The 15035-nt window shown below is 33.9% G+C and overlaps 1 protein-coding gene across 1 annotated transcript in view; it reads right to left on the bottom strand.

Annotated features, from left to right (window-relative positions):
- The window catches only part of LOC123242471 (heat shock transcription factor 2 binding protein), a 139413-nt gene that overhangs the window by 85446 nt on the left and 38932 nt on the right, over window positions 1–15035 (bottom strand). The window contains exon 3 of the mRNA XM_044670250.1: window positions 6753–6856. Coding sequence (XP_044526185.1) covers window positions 6753–6856 — 104 coding nt within the window. The remainder of the gene's footprint in view (window positions 1–6752; window positions 6857–15035) is intronic.

Genomic DNA, 15035 nt, shown 5'->3' with positions numbered 1-15035 from the left:
AGTGACATCAGCAAGACAGTATATGACAAACCCAAAGAGCCCAATTTTGGGGACAAAAATCCACTATTTGACAAAAACTGCTGGGAAATTTGGAAAACAATATGGGAGAGATGGGGTCTAGATCAACATCTCACACCCTACACCAAGATAAATTCGGAATGGGTGAATGATTTGAACATAAAGAAGGAAACTATAAGTAAATTAGGTGAGGACAGAATAGTATACTTGTCAGATTTTTGGAAAAGAAAAGATTTTTAAACCAAACAAGAGTTAGAAAAAATTACAAAACGTAAAATAAATAATTTTTATTGCATTAAATTAAAAAGATTTTGTACAAACATAACCAACACAACCAAAATTAGAAGGGAAACAACAAACTGGGGAAAAAATCTTCATAACAAAAAACTGACAAAGATCTAATTACTCAAATATATAAGGAGCTAAATCAATTGTACCAAAAAATCAAGCCATTCCCCAATTGATAAATGGGCAAGGGACATGAATAGGCAATTTTCAGATAAAGAAATCAAAACTATCAACAAACACATGAAAAAGTGTTCTAAATCCCTTATAATTAGAGAAATGCAAATCAAAGTAACTCTGAGATACCACCTCACACCTAGCAGATTAGCTAACATGACGCTAATGGAGCAAATGTTGGAGGGGATGGAGCAAAATTGGGACATTAATGCATTGCTGGTGGAGTTGTAAATTGATCCAACCATTCTGGATGGCAATTTGAAACTGTTATATTTTAAAATGATAAAGGCTGATGTTAAGAGGAAAAGTAATATTTTAATTAGGCCCATGTTGGTAGAATAAAATATACCATGCGCCTTTTACTAAGTTCTAGTTTCAAACTTCCCGCCATCTTGTCCCATCTTGTCTACGTAGCAAAAAGAGAGGCAGTCTCAAGGCCGACCTCCAAATTTAAGCTGCACTTTATGTTGGAGATGTCACTACATCCAAAACCGGAAACCCATTGACTCATGGAAAATGTAGTTTCAAAGTCCCCCCAAAATGTCCACAGGAAGTTTGTCATTTAAAAGCTCAAATGAGCCCCAAAATACCTCTAAGTGGAATCCCCAGAAATTTTAAATAATACAGAACTATGTCCAAAGGGCTATGAAAGACTGTCTGCCCTTTGATCCAGCTGGGTTTATACTCCAAAGAGATCATAGGGGAAACGACTTGTACAAAAATATTTATAGCCACGCTCTTTGTGGTGGCAAAAAATTGGAAAATGAGGGGATGCCCTTCAATTGGGGAATGGCTAAACAAATTGTGGTATCTGTTAGTGATGGAATACTATTGTGCTCAAAGGAATAATGAACAAGAGGATTTCCATGTGAAGTGGAATGACCTCCAAAAATTGAAGCAGAGTGAAAGGAGCAGAACCAAGAGAACATTATACACAGAGACTGATACACTGTGGTATAACTGAACATAATGGACTTCTCTACTAGCAGCAATGCAATGATCCATAACAATTTTGAGGGACTCATGAGAAAGAACGCTATCCACATTCAGAGGAAGAACTGTGGGAGTAGAAACACAGAAGAAAAACAACTGTTTGAACACATGAGTTGATGGGGATATTATTAGGGATATACACTCTAAATGATCACCATAGTGCAACTCTCAAAAATATGGAAATAGGTCTTGACCAATGATACATGTAAAACCCAGGTGGCTACAGGGGGAGTGGGGTAGGGAGAGAGGGAAAAAACATGAATCATGTAACTATGAAAAAATATTCTAAATCTTTAAATAAATAACTAAATGAATAAATGAAAATAAAAAAATAAAATGAATAGTGAAAAATTACAAAGTATAGTCTTGGCCCCAAGGAAGAGATTTGAGAAGACTCTTCAACCTCCTCCTTTGCAAAGGTGAGAGATCCATAGGTATGCTCTGAAAAGCCTAACAGTGCACTAAGACTTTCAAGATACTGCCATATTTTTTTCAATGTACTAATCAGATTTTGCTGATTTTTTTTTCTTTTCTTTCTTTTTGGAAAAAAAAATTGGTTATAAAGAGATGGCTCTCTGAGAGAAAGAAGGATATTGATTTGATGTAAAAACAAAAGATATAAACTTTTAAAAAATTGATATGTATACAAGATAGAAGACCAGAAACAGAAGATGAATATAAACATGGCACAACTGTGAAAAATAGTGTTAGGAATGCCAAAGGTCAAAATGAGCTAAAGGTTGCCGTGAAAGCTAAAGACAACCAATAATGGTCTATTTTTAACTTTTGCTGAGAGAAAAGAGAGGATCCAAGACTGAAATGGGAACTTTCCTGGTGTGAATGGAATAATGATGATTCCTAACAACAGAAATATGGCAAAGGCATTCAATTTTTTTTTGTTTCTCTGAAAAGGAGAATAACATTCACAATGGAAATGAAAGAATAAAATTTACTAAAACAGAGTTGATACACTGGCATATCATATGAGTAAGGAGACAGTATGAAAGCACATCTCTACACTTAATGAATTAAAGTCACTCACCTCAGTTGAACTATTCAGTCCTGAAAGAATTAGCAGAAATGTCTGCTGAGCCACTGTGGGTGATATCTAAAAGATTATGAAAAACAACAAAGATACTAAAAGACTGAAGAAGGCCAACAGAATCTGCAAATTATAGGCCAGTGAGCTTGATTTTGATTCCTATGAAAATTCAAGAATGAATCATTTAAAAAGATGATTAGAGAAAAACTATTAAGGGAAGCAATGGTTCAAAGAATGGACTCATTAAGAACAGGTTATGAAAGATTAACCTATTTCCCACAAATTTTAGACAGGATTTTAAAGGGGGTGCTAGGCAAATAATATACCTATACTTTAGTATAGCTTTTGACAAAGCATTTTCTACAACTCTGGTGGAAAAGACTGAAAGGCATGGAATAGATTGGTTCTTAACTTGGGATCCACAGATCCAGAAAAATCTGCAGATAGATTTAGGAGGGCATTTTTAAAAATATTTTTATAATTATTTCAACATAATTGGTTTCTTTTGTAATCCTATATATTTTATTTTATACATTTAAAAATATTATTTTGAGAATGGTCCATGGACTTCACCAGACTGTCAAAGGGGATTGTCACACAAAAAAAAGGTTAAGAATTTCTTGGTTAAACAATAATACAATCAGATTCAGAACTGTTTGCTTGGCACAAGTCAAAGAATAATTGTTAATGGTCCAATGTTAACATGGCAGGAGGTTTATAGCAAGGTACTACAGATCTATGCTTGGCTCTGTAATGTTTAACATTTTTATCCATGACTTAAAGAAAGCCATTGATCATCAAATTTATAAAAGATACAAAGCTGGGATACATAGTTAGTATACTGGATGATAAGTCAGGATCCAGAAAAGACCAGAAGGCTGAATCTAAAAAGCTGAAATTAATAAGGACAAATGTAAAATCTTTCATTTGAACAAATAAAAAATTAACTTTATAAGATGGAAGAAGAAGGATAGAAAGAAAGTATTCTAAAAAAATTCTACAGGTTTTAATGAAGTATAAATTCAATATATCTCATCAATGTGATATAATAGCCCTGAAGAAACTAATGAGATCTGGGGTTGCACTAAGAGGGTTATACCTACTAACAGTAAGGGGATGATATTCTTAATGTATTCTGCTTTCATTATCTTCATTATTTCAGATCTTATTTGAAGTAAATTTTGAATGCCAAAGTTTTAAAAAGGCATCGATAAGTTAGTATGCATAGGAAAACAACCAGAATGCTAAAAGGCAATAAGTCCATGTCAAAAAAAAGGATCAGTTAAGGAACTAGGTACAGGCACATTTGCCCTGGAAAAGAGGGGGAATATCTTAGCTATTTTCAAGTATTTGTGAAGGCAATTAGACTTCTATCATTTGTTCCTAGAGGACAGAACTAGGAACATTGGATGGAAGGTAGAAAGAAGTCAATTTAGGCTTGACTTTCTAACAATTAGAGCTATTCAAAGGTGGAAGACACTATATATAAAGAGAGGATGAGGTCCCCCTCTTTGTATGTCTTTGAATTAAAGCTAGGAAAAAATGTGTCTGTTAGTGTTATTCCCTTTCATACATAAGTTCAATTAGATGGTCACTGAGGTTGATTCCAACTCTCAAATTATATAATTCAATGATTCTGAAAATCCAAAATATGATTCCAAATTGTAAATAACCAGCATAAGTATGTGCAGCATATTTCATTAAGTTGTACACTGAGGATTTCAAAGTTTTTTAAAAAGTCAATACTAATTAGTTATTCAAACAAAAATGACATTCTTTTTATTTGTAATATAGGCCTGGCCTGAGTATGATGGGAGCCCCCATTCATTCTCAGAACATGACCTATACACAAAAGATATCACTAAAATTTATAATTTGAACAAATTGAAAATATTCTGGATCACTTGTCAGGGCCAGAGTTAAGGGAATTTTTCATCCATTACTACAATAAAAAAGCCGAGATCTGGCACTTAAAAGCTTTAATTTACTGCCATCTGGAATATAGGGTACATCACATGAAGGGCAAAGATGAACTTATTTACTGATTTAATATCTTATTTTAAACTCTTTCTTTTTGTCCTAGTATCCATTCTAACACAGAAGAGCAGAAAGGACTAGGAAATTGCATTAAATGATTTACCCAGAGTCACACAACTAGGAAGTATCTGAGGCCATATTTGAACCCAGGTCCTTTGACTCCATGTTTGGTCCTCTATCTACTGTACTATCTAACTGCCCCTTGTATGAATTTATTTCATGGATTAGAATCTTGGCTTTTATTTTATTTCATAAAGCTAAGTTGTTTCAGTATACTCTTGTTAAATTTATAAAATGCTGAAATAAATTTTGCTTTATACTAGACACAGCAATACAATATGTTGAACAACTGTGACAGACTTGGCTACTCTTAGCAATATAATGATCTGGGACAGTTCTGAAGGACTCCACCTCCAGAGAAAAAACTGTTGGAGTGAGAGGCAGATCAAAGCATACTATCCTTCAAATTCAATTATTTACAATTATTATTTTGGGGGTTTTGGTTTTATATGAGTATTCTTTTACAGCAATGGTCAATATGAAAGTATGTTTTGCAAGATATATGTATAATCCAGATCAAATTGCTTACCATCCCCCGAAAGAGGGGGAAGGAGACAATATGGATCTTATAATTTCAGAAAACATATGTTGAAAAATGTTATTATCCATAATTGGGAAAATAAAATATCTTTGAATTAAAAAAAATATGATTCTGATTCAAAGATTCTTCAGCAATTTTCCTATATCTTCCCTATCCACGAGTAAATTCTTAAATTAAAGAATCCAAATTTGCCTCCTAAGATTAATTAAGCTAAGACATGGACTCAAAAGAAGAGAAAGAACAATAATTTTCAAATAAACTACCTTCTAAATTGTTCCAATGTGTTGTTCCTACATCTATTTCTACCTGATAACGACCTTTTAAATTGACCTCTAACTTTTATCTTTGACTATAACTTCCAGCTTGATCTTAGCTTTATACTGATTACTTGTTACAATTTCATATGATTCCTAGTCACTGATTTCTATCCATGTCCCCAAAATCTAATTATTTCTCTCAGATATCTGCCTAAGACTCCATTCTTAAGGAGAACATAACCTTAACCAAAAAAAGTAAAAGTGATCTCTAATTTCTTGGTGTTCAATATATTTTGCAGCTTTGAATATAAAAATAATCACTTGTTATAGCAAACTGGATACCATAAAGGTATTGGTTAAAGTGGATTTCTCCCTACATAAATATAATGGGTATTTGGTGCATGCTAAGATCACCTAAAATGAAGGAACTTAAGTAAGGAACACTGGGGACCTGCTTCTGTGAGACAGGAAGACTGGAACAGGTCCTACCATGTTATCTCTTTCTCTGTCTGTCTATCTGTCTCTCTCTCTTTCTCTTTCTCTCTCTCACCAGATTAAAGGACTCATTTACTGATAGCAGCTGACATCATACACCAGTGAGGAAAGCCTGAGGGTCATCTTCCCCTCCTCAATATGGTATTGAGTATTGAGGTTTAGTCTTTTTCGTTTGTCTTTTTCTTTTCTACATGCAGAGAATAGAGTTTTGAGCCCAAGCTAGTCTCAGGATGCAAGCCCAAGGTCGGGCTTTGAATGTGTGTGTGTGTGTGTGTGTGTGTGTGTGTGTGTGTGTGTGTGTGTGTGTTGTAGAACAATAATACTAAATTAATAGTAATCAGCTACTAAAAGACATAAAGTGGAAATCCACATTAATTTTTAAAAACCATCATACAACAATTTTCAGATCCATTCTCTGCCTTTCACCAATAAACAACTCACAAAAAAGAGACAAATACATCATATAAATATATATGCTGGTTGTAAATCACTATTGAGTCTACATTTTAATTTCACTATTTTTATTACAATATAGGTCTTTATGTTCTTAAATAATCTTTTAAATTAACAGTATTAAATTAAATTAACAGTAAGTAAAACAAAATTAAATTAACAGTAAGCAGCTACTAAAGGAATTAAGTGAATATTCAGATTACTTATTATTAAAGTCCATTGTCCAATAATTTTCTAATTCATTTGGAATAAAAACCTTGAGATATGCTATAAGATTTAAGAGCTATAAATAATAATTCTTTTCATTTTCTCATTCAAAACTGAAATATTCTATTATTTGGTGAACATAAACATTTATTCAAAGAGTCAATTTTTTCTTTAACATCTACTGTACCTTCTTCTCTTTTATGCTATCTGCTTGTGCTATTTCCAATCGGGCTCTAAAATGTTCACAATCCATTCTCAACTGTTCTACTTCCTGCTCTTTCTTTTCCAGACCTGGTGAGAAGGAAAAAAAAATTATTCTTAAGATTTTTCAAACTATTCATCTCTATTAGGCTTGAATATTTTTACTCCTGTTGGTAAAGTCTGTATTCTATTTTCTATAAAACAACAGAATCAGACTAAATCACCTCTAAGATCCTACTATATCCAATAGTTTTTGCTTTTTGGTAATTGGCTAATGAATGGGAAGCCACATTTTTAAACTTTTTCATTTGTATAATGCCTCCTCCTTGTGGCCAGTTGCAAACATCACCACAAAACTATTTTTAGGCTGTGCTCCCTTTTTGCATCTTGTATTTGAGATTTCCATAATTCAATTTTATCTAATAAAACCTTATACTTTGCTCATTCAATGGTTTCTGTTAATTTTTAAACTGATGGCAAAAGTAATATGCAGGTAATACACAAGTCAAATTTTTTATGATAATTTGTTTTATACTGTCATCCTTAGGACTCTAGGGTTCTCTAAGTATATGTAAAATCTATATTATATTGTTTATTATCTCAGGGAACCAGGAGGAAAGGGGAGGAGTTGAGAGAGGGTCAGAAGAAGGAAGAGAATTTGGAACTCAAAACTTTTTAAAAATCAATGTTAAAATTTTGTTTTTACATATGATAGAGGAAAAAAATAAAATATTGTCTTTTACAAAGGTATATTAAAACTAAAAATGTGGACTGCCTATATAATATTCTTAAATTTTTCCTGTAAATTCTAAATTAGTACCAAATTGTTGCTAATTTTATTTTTTAAATCTATGTTACTGAAGTAGGAAAAATAACACTGTAAGGAGAAAACTGTAATATATACAAAAACCTGAAAATATTGTTATCTATGAAATCTTATGGTAATTACTGATCTTATTTAAAATATTTCATCCATATTCATCGGGAATATGTGCCTATGTAATTTTCTGTATTTTGTCTATCCCTCATCTCAAGATAGAATTTTGTAGACTCCTTTTTTTCCTATTTTTACCTGTAAACAGGTTTTTATTAAGCATCACTAAGTGCCAAGTACCTTGCTATTCACTAGGGATACAAAGAAATGAGTGGGGGAGGAGTCCCTGCTCTCAAGGAACTCACAGTCTAATTGGAAAATAAGGTACAAGAAAATTGGGGAGGGAGGAAAAGGCCAGATTATGAAGGACTTTGGAAGTCAAAGAGGATTTTATATATATTGGAGGTAATAGGGAAACCCTGGAGTTGGCTGAATAGAGGTCAGATCTGCCATTCATGAAGATCAATTTTATAGCTGAGTGGAGAACAGAATCTGAGGTGGGGAGGCCAAGTAGAAGTCCATTACAATAGGGATAACGTGATAAGGACCTACACCAGAATGATGGTAGTATCAGAAGGGAGGAAGAACCTAGCAAATTATTGGATATGGTAGGAGAGTGAGGAACAGAGAGCTAGACACATCTAGATTATAAGCCTGGGTAATTTAGGGAAGTACCCTCAACTATAAAAGGTAGTTCAGAAAAGGGAAGAGTTTAGGAGAAAACATAATGAAATTAGTTTGGCATATATTAAATTTAAGATGTATCCAACATTTCTAACAAAAGTTGAATTGCCAAATTCTAAAACAGTTTGTATTATATTTGAATTAGTTGTTTTTTACTTGTAATATTAATGGTATTATTAGAATTAGTTGAAAGAATATATTTCTATATTCATTTAGCCCTAGAGTTTTTTCTTTGCGAGTTCACTTATGGATTGTTTAATTCCATTTTCTGCGATGGGGTTATTTAAACAACCTATTTCTATCTTGGCTAGTTTGGGTATTTTAAATTTTTTGTTAAGTTGTTCATCTATTTTTTCTGTCATTTTTATTGTTGTTGTTTTTTAAACCCTTAACTTCTGTGTATTGGCTCATAGGTGGAAGAGTGGTAAGGGTGGGCAATTACTTGCCCAGGGTCACACAGCTGAGAAGTGTCTGAGGCCGGATTTGAACCTAGGACCTCCCATCTCTAGGCCTGGCTCTCAATCCACTGAGCTACCCAGCTGCCCCTTTCTGTCATTTTTAAATTTTCTGATAATTTCTTTATTTCTTTTCAACTATTATAATTTTTTCATTTTTGGTATAATTGTTTTTTCTCCTATTTTTAATTGGATTAATCTATTGTATTCTTTTTTTCAAAGTCCTTATTTTACTTATTCTAATGAGTTTTTTTGCTTTCAATTTTATTGATCTCTTTTAATTTTCAGAATTTTGACCATGTTGTTATCTTTTATTTCTTAGCCTAGTATTTTGTTTTGTGCCCAGTTCATGGAAATATTCTCTTTTTTGCTCAAGAAAGTATTTAGAGATAAAAAGTTTACACTAAAAGAATTTTTTAGCTACATCTCAGCTATTTGAATATGTTGTCTCATTACAGCCTTTCTTTAATGAATGTTCTGTTCCTTTGACCCATTTGTTATTTACACTTAAGTTTTTCATCTCCAATTAATTTTAAGTCTTTCTTCAACAGGCTTTTTATTTAATATAATTTATTGTACTATAATAATGTGTTTAATCTATAGATACTGTAGTTGGGGCTAGCTGGAAATATAGCAGAAGAAGCACCAACTGTGGGATATGGGGCACCAGCAGCAGAGGCAATCAAGTACCCAGGAACAGTAAAAGGACTAACAACCTGGTCAGAAAGAGATCCTAGGAAACCCCTATACTGAAGGAAGATTGGGTGCTATTTGCCAAGTTTATTGGCCACTATCCAATTCCTGCTCATAGGGAACATGTAAGGACCAGAGTGTAGACTAGGAGGACAATGACCAAATCTGTCACTTTGGAAAGACAGAAAACTTATAGATGTACATTGAGCTATAAAAGCAGCAAAAGTTCACAAAAACAGAGGCTCAGGCCAGACATGTTCATCCCCAGAGATGGGCAGAGAAAAGTCCAAAGTCAAGAAACAGGCTGGGGAAATGAGCAAACAACAACCCAAAAAAGAACCTGACCATTAAAAGCTACTATGATGACAGAGAGACTCAAGACAAAAATTCAGAAGAAGATAATGACTTGAAAACATCTAAATCACTCTCAAAGAAAAATGCAGATTGGTCACAAGCACAACCAGAATTTCTATGAAGAAGAAATAGATATTTTTAAAAGAGCAAAACAAAATTTAGAAATCAATTAAGGGGGGCAGCTGGGTGGCTCAGTGGATTGAGAGCCAGGCCTAGAGACGGGAGGTCTTAGGTTCAAATCTGGCTTCAGATACTTCCTACCTGTATGACCCTGGGCAAGTCACTTAACCTCCATTGCCTAGCCCTTACCACTCTTCTGCCTTGGAGCCAATACACAGTATTGACTCCAATATGGAAGGTAAGGGTTTAAAAATTTTTAATTAAAAAAATTTTTTAATCAATTAAGATTTACAGAGGAAGAGACAGCTAGTGGATAGAGAGCCAAATCTGGAGGTAGAAGGTCCTGGGTTCAAATATGACCTCAGAAATTTCCTAGCTGTGTAACCCTGGGCAAGTCACTTAACCCCAGTTGCCTAGCCCTTACCATTCTTCTGCCTTGGAATGGTTTATACTTAGTATTGATTACTTAGTATTGAAGACAGCAAATAAAGGTTTAAAAAAAGATTTATAGAGGAAAAATCACAAAGTGAGAGCAATGCAAGGAAATTATACGGAGATTTAACAACTTGACAAAAGAGGCATAAAATAACACTGAAGAAAATAACTTCTTAAAAATCAGAATTGGTCAAAAGGTAAAAAAAAAAAGTACATTATTTGTGGGACCTTTACACATAATCTGGTTTCTCTGCTTATCTCTTATCTTGTCCATAATTACTATAACCTTATCTGAAAACATGATTAATGCTTTTTACTTTTTTTTAGTTTAGTAGAAGAATAATAGATTCTGCTTCTGACTCTCAATTGGACTAGGATTAGGATGAAGCATCTAGAAAAGCAAAGGAGGCAATGAAGTATAAAACAGACCACTTCATCTATAGATTGCAAGTATCAAGCAAACTACTTTTCTTTTATCACTATCTTATTTTTAAAGGGAGGTAGTAGAAACAAAAGGAGGAAATAGTACAAGTAGACAAAATATAAAGAAATAATTAATAATCATAACCATGAATATAAATGGAAAGAGCTCACCTATAAATTGGAAAAGGAGAGCAAGTTAGAATAGAATACAGAATTCAACAATATGTTTCTATTTACATGTGTTTATTATATACCTGTATCATAAAGATTTCTACAGAGGAGCATAGTTGAGACATGACTATCAATGGCTCTGCAGTTGATATATAGTTCATCTAACTGAAAGCAAGTTTTCATATTGGGAGCTGATTGATGAAAGAAAGAAAAAGGAAGAAAATAAACATTTATATAGTGTCTACTATGTTCCAGGTATTGTGTTAAAATGCTTTTAAAAAATGGTACCTCATTTGATCCTCAAAACAACCCTACAAAAGTAGGTACTATTATTATTCCAACTTTACAATTGAAAAAACTAAGGAAACAGGTTAAATGACTCATCCAAAGTCATATGGCTAGTAAATATCTATAGCCAAATTTAATCTTAGATATTCCCGACTCTAAGCTCAGAACTCTACCCACTTTGCCACCAGCTACATCCAGAGCTATGTGGTTATCTGGGGAAAAGATGCTTTGCTTTCTAGTGCCATCTACAGCTTGAAAGAGGGTAAATTCTCTAGTTATTTGCTTTTGTTGCCTTTTATAACTCAAGCAGAGATAATGCCTCAAAGGCAATAAATAGAAAACAAACCTGAAAAGCTTTGTGGATCCCAGGCCTATCAAAGTTCTTAAAATTCCAAGCTTAAAGATGATGTTAGTTAAAGGAACTCAACACTGCTTTGTGGGATTAAAAGTAGTATAGAAGTGTTTTTGTCTAGTAGGAGAGTGGAGAGGCTTAGAAAAGGATAGCCCTGCCCAGCAGAAGACATGGTACCAATCACTACCTAAAAAGATTACTCATATCTAAGTTGATAGTGTTCAGAGTTTCAAGTTGCCCCCAAAAATATGGACACTATCTCAGTGTCCATCTGACCTTTCTGCTAGGTTTCTGTAAGTTTGTGCCTCTTCTCTGGCCCACAGACTTTGTACACATTGATTAAAGAATGTGACCTAGGTTTATATATGGACTGTTATGCTTTAATTATTCCTGTCTTTGCCTTCTATTTAATAGTAAACATTATGTTATTGTTCTTGATTTTGCTTTCTCATCTGTTTTATGTTTAAGAGTTAATGGTGGGGGCAGCTGGGTGGCTCAGTGGATTGAGAACTAGGCCTAGAGACAAGAGGTCCCAGATTCAAATCTGTCCTCAGACACTTCCTAGCTGTGTGATCCTGGGCAAGTCATTTAACCCTCATTGCCTAGCCCTTATCACTCTTCTGCCTTAGAACCAATACATAGTATTGATTCTAAGATGGAAGGTAAAGGTTTAAAAAAAAAAAGAGTATTACTGTAACTGATTTGTATAAACAGGAACCACACCAGTGGATGTTCAGGAACTACAGTAGCAAGTAGCAAGACTGCAACAATGTGGTAGCACCACAGCCAGTCACAATAGGGAAAATCCCTCAAGTAACCAGTGAAATGAATGAGCAAACCCCAAGAGATAAATGTTGGGTTCATGTAATATATGAGAAGCCTTATGCCAAGCTATATTTACACATTTTTAGGTTGGAAGAAAGATTATAGCCAGTCACTTCCAAAATCACTCTAACAAGTTGACTTTCGAAATCACTATTCCTTCTATGCAGTTCACTCAAGATACCAAGTAAGGTTCTCCTCTTAAAGTGTCCCTTTATCCTTTAGAGGAGATAAAAATTAAAACTGTTCCACGAGGGGAAAAGTCCCAACTTCTTTTTTGCTCTCTTCTCCAGTTTCTCTCAAACATCTTTATTAATAACTTTGACTTCTCCATTTCTCCACAACCATGACTGAAATCTCTCTAGATAACCAGTAAAAACTATTACTCTCTAAACTTCTCTGATGAGACAATAATAATTACTGAAGGAGAGACCTTTGAAACAGGTGTTACACATGTACAAGACACTGTACCAGGAAGCTTGGAAAATATAAGTATGAAAAAAAAAACAGTCACTCTCACTTTCTAGTCAGGGGACCTTGGGCAAACCATTTATCATTTCTGGGCTTAGTTATCTCAGCTATCAATTGAGAGAATTTGTACATAAGAGCTATAAAGTCCTTTTCAGATCTAAAAAGGGTAGGTAGGTAGCACAGTGAATAGTGTCAAGACTTATTTTCCTAAGTTCAAAACCCAACTTAGACACTTATCAGGTCTCTCTGGGTTGTCTCTGGGTAGGTCACTTAACCCTATTTATCTCAGTTTTTTCATTTGTAAAATAAGCTGGAGAAAGAAATGGCAAATGACTCTAGTATCTCTGCCAAGAAAATCCCAAATAGGATCACTAAAGTCAGACACAACTGAAAATGACTGAACAATAAAATGTTGCTGCTTTACCTCAAAACCAATGTAATTAAACTTCCTATTCAAAGCTTTTGCTGGTCACCTTCCTGATCCTAATACAAGACAATCCTGAATATTTCATGCAAAGGTAAATAAAACATATAGTGTGAAGTCATATGTCTAAAATTATACACTTTATCATGCTGACAGTCAGCCAATTAGAGATTGATTTGATGTTATTTTAATCATATTTTTAAACACAAATAAATTTTGGAAGCATTCATGTGAAAATTATTATATCCTTTGTACCTAACAAGTAGCTAAGTCCACCCATAGATGAAAAAATATAGCTCATATCTGTTTTGCTTTCAAGGTTTGAAAAATGTTTTACATGTTTTATCTCCTTTGACTCTCACAACTGAGACAAATGATAATATTATGTCTATTTTACAGCTGAGGAAACTGAAGCTGAGAGAAGTTGAGCAACTTGCTCCAGAGTAATGAATGTACTTCCTAAGTATCTAAGCAGGATTCGAATTTGAGATTTTTAGACTCTAAATCCAGACCTCTACCTACTAGGAATTTTCATTCCAGAAAGGTAAACAGAAATAAGTTGGAAACATGGTACAATTAGATGTCACAGTTGAAAAGGTTGTTTAAGAAAGGAGCCTTGGATAGTTAGAAGAACATTAAAGTACTAGTGATAGAAAGGCAGGGAAAGAAGGAATTAAGCAATAAGACTAAAGTATGAGAGGAATCTCCCAGACTATTATCTTGGGCAAGTCCTGAATATTTGCTTGGAAAGAAAGCACACCATGTGCTTTGTGGCATCTATTTTCTTTTTAGATAAAATCTTTATAGTTTACTTATAGGTTCTTGACTGTTCATAGATTTGAAGCTGCCAAGGTCTGAACATACAGGAAGTGGAATATATTTTATATGCACTTCAAAATACATAATTTGCATTTTGAAACTTAAAACAGTTTTATAAGTAAATTCCAATAAATGTTTTAAAACTAATTGATTCCTATGCTTATTCTTGTTGTTCAGTCATATCCAACTCTCTTGTGACCTCCAATGGGGTTTTCTTAGCAAAGATAGTAGAGTGCCATTTCCTACTCTCGCTCACTTTTCAGACAAAGAAACTGTAAGGTTAAGTGTCTTGCCCAGAGACACAACTAGTAAGTGTCTGAAGCAAGATTTGAACTCGGGTCTTCCTAATCCAGGCCAAGCACTATACCCACCATGTCATCTACCTGCCCAAATTCCCATACTACAAAAAATTATCCACTAATACAATGAATTTGTAGCATGTATGCAAAAATTTAATATTAGCAAAATAGATAATATAATTATTCATAAATCATTTTAAAATCATTTCTTAAAATATGGAAATATAGGGGCAGCTGGGTAGCTCAGTGGATTGAGAGCCAGGCCTAGAGACAGGAGGTCCTAGGTTCAAATCCGGCCTCAGACACTTCCCAGCTGTGTGACCCTGGGCAAGTCACTTGACCCCCATTGCCTACCCTTACCAATCTTCCACCTATAAGTCAATACACAGAAGTTAAGGGTTTAAAATTTTTTTTAAAAAAATGGAAATATAATTGTAATGATGGAATCAGAAAAAAGTTTTTGGAAAAATATAGCACTCACTTATGTATAATAGGCCTCAAGGTGCTTTTCTTCCTCTGAAGTAGAAAAATACTAGAAGCTTTTCCAGTGGGAATAGAAACAAATCAAAGGTTCCCCTTTCTCTT

The sequence above is a fragment of the Gracilinanus agilis genome, chromosome 3, assembly GCF_016433145.1.
Source record: "Gracilinanus agilis isolate LMUSP501 chromosome 3, AgileGrace, whole genome shotgun sequence".
Classification (NCBI taxonomy): domain Eukaryota; kingdom Metazoa; phylum Chordata; class Mammalia; order Didelphimorphia; family Didelphidae; genus Gracilinanus; species Gracilinanus agilis.
The sequence above is the reverse complement of the archived record's forward strand: the minus strand, read 5'-3'. Positions and strand labels throughout refer to the sequence as shown.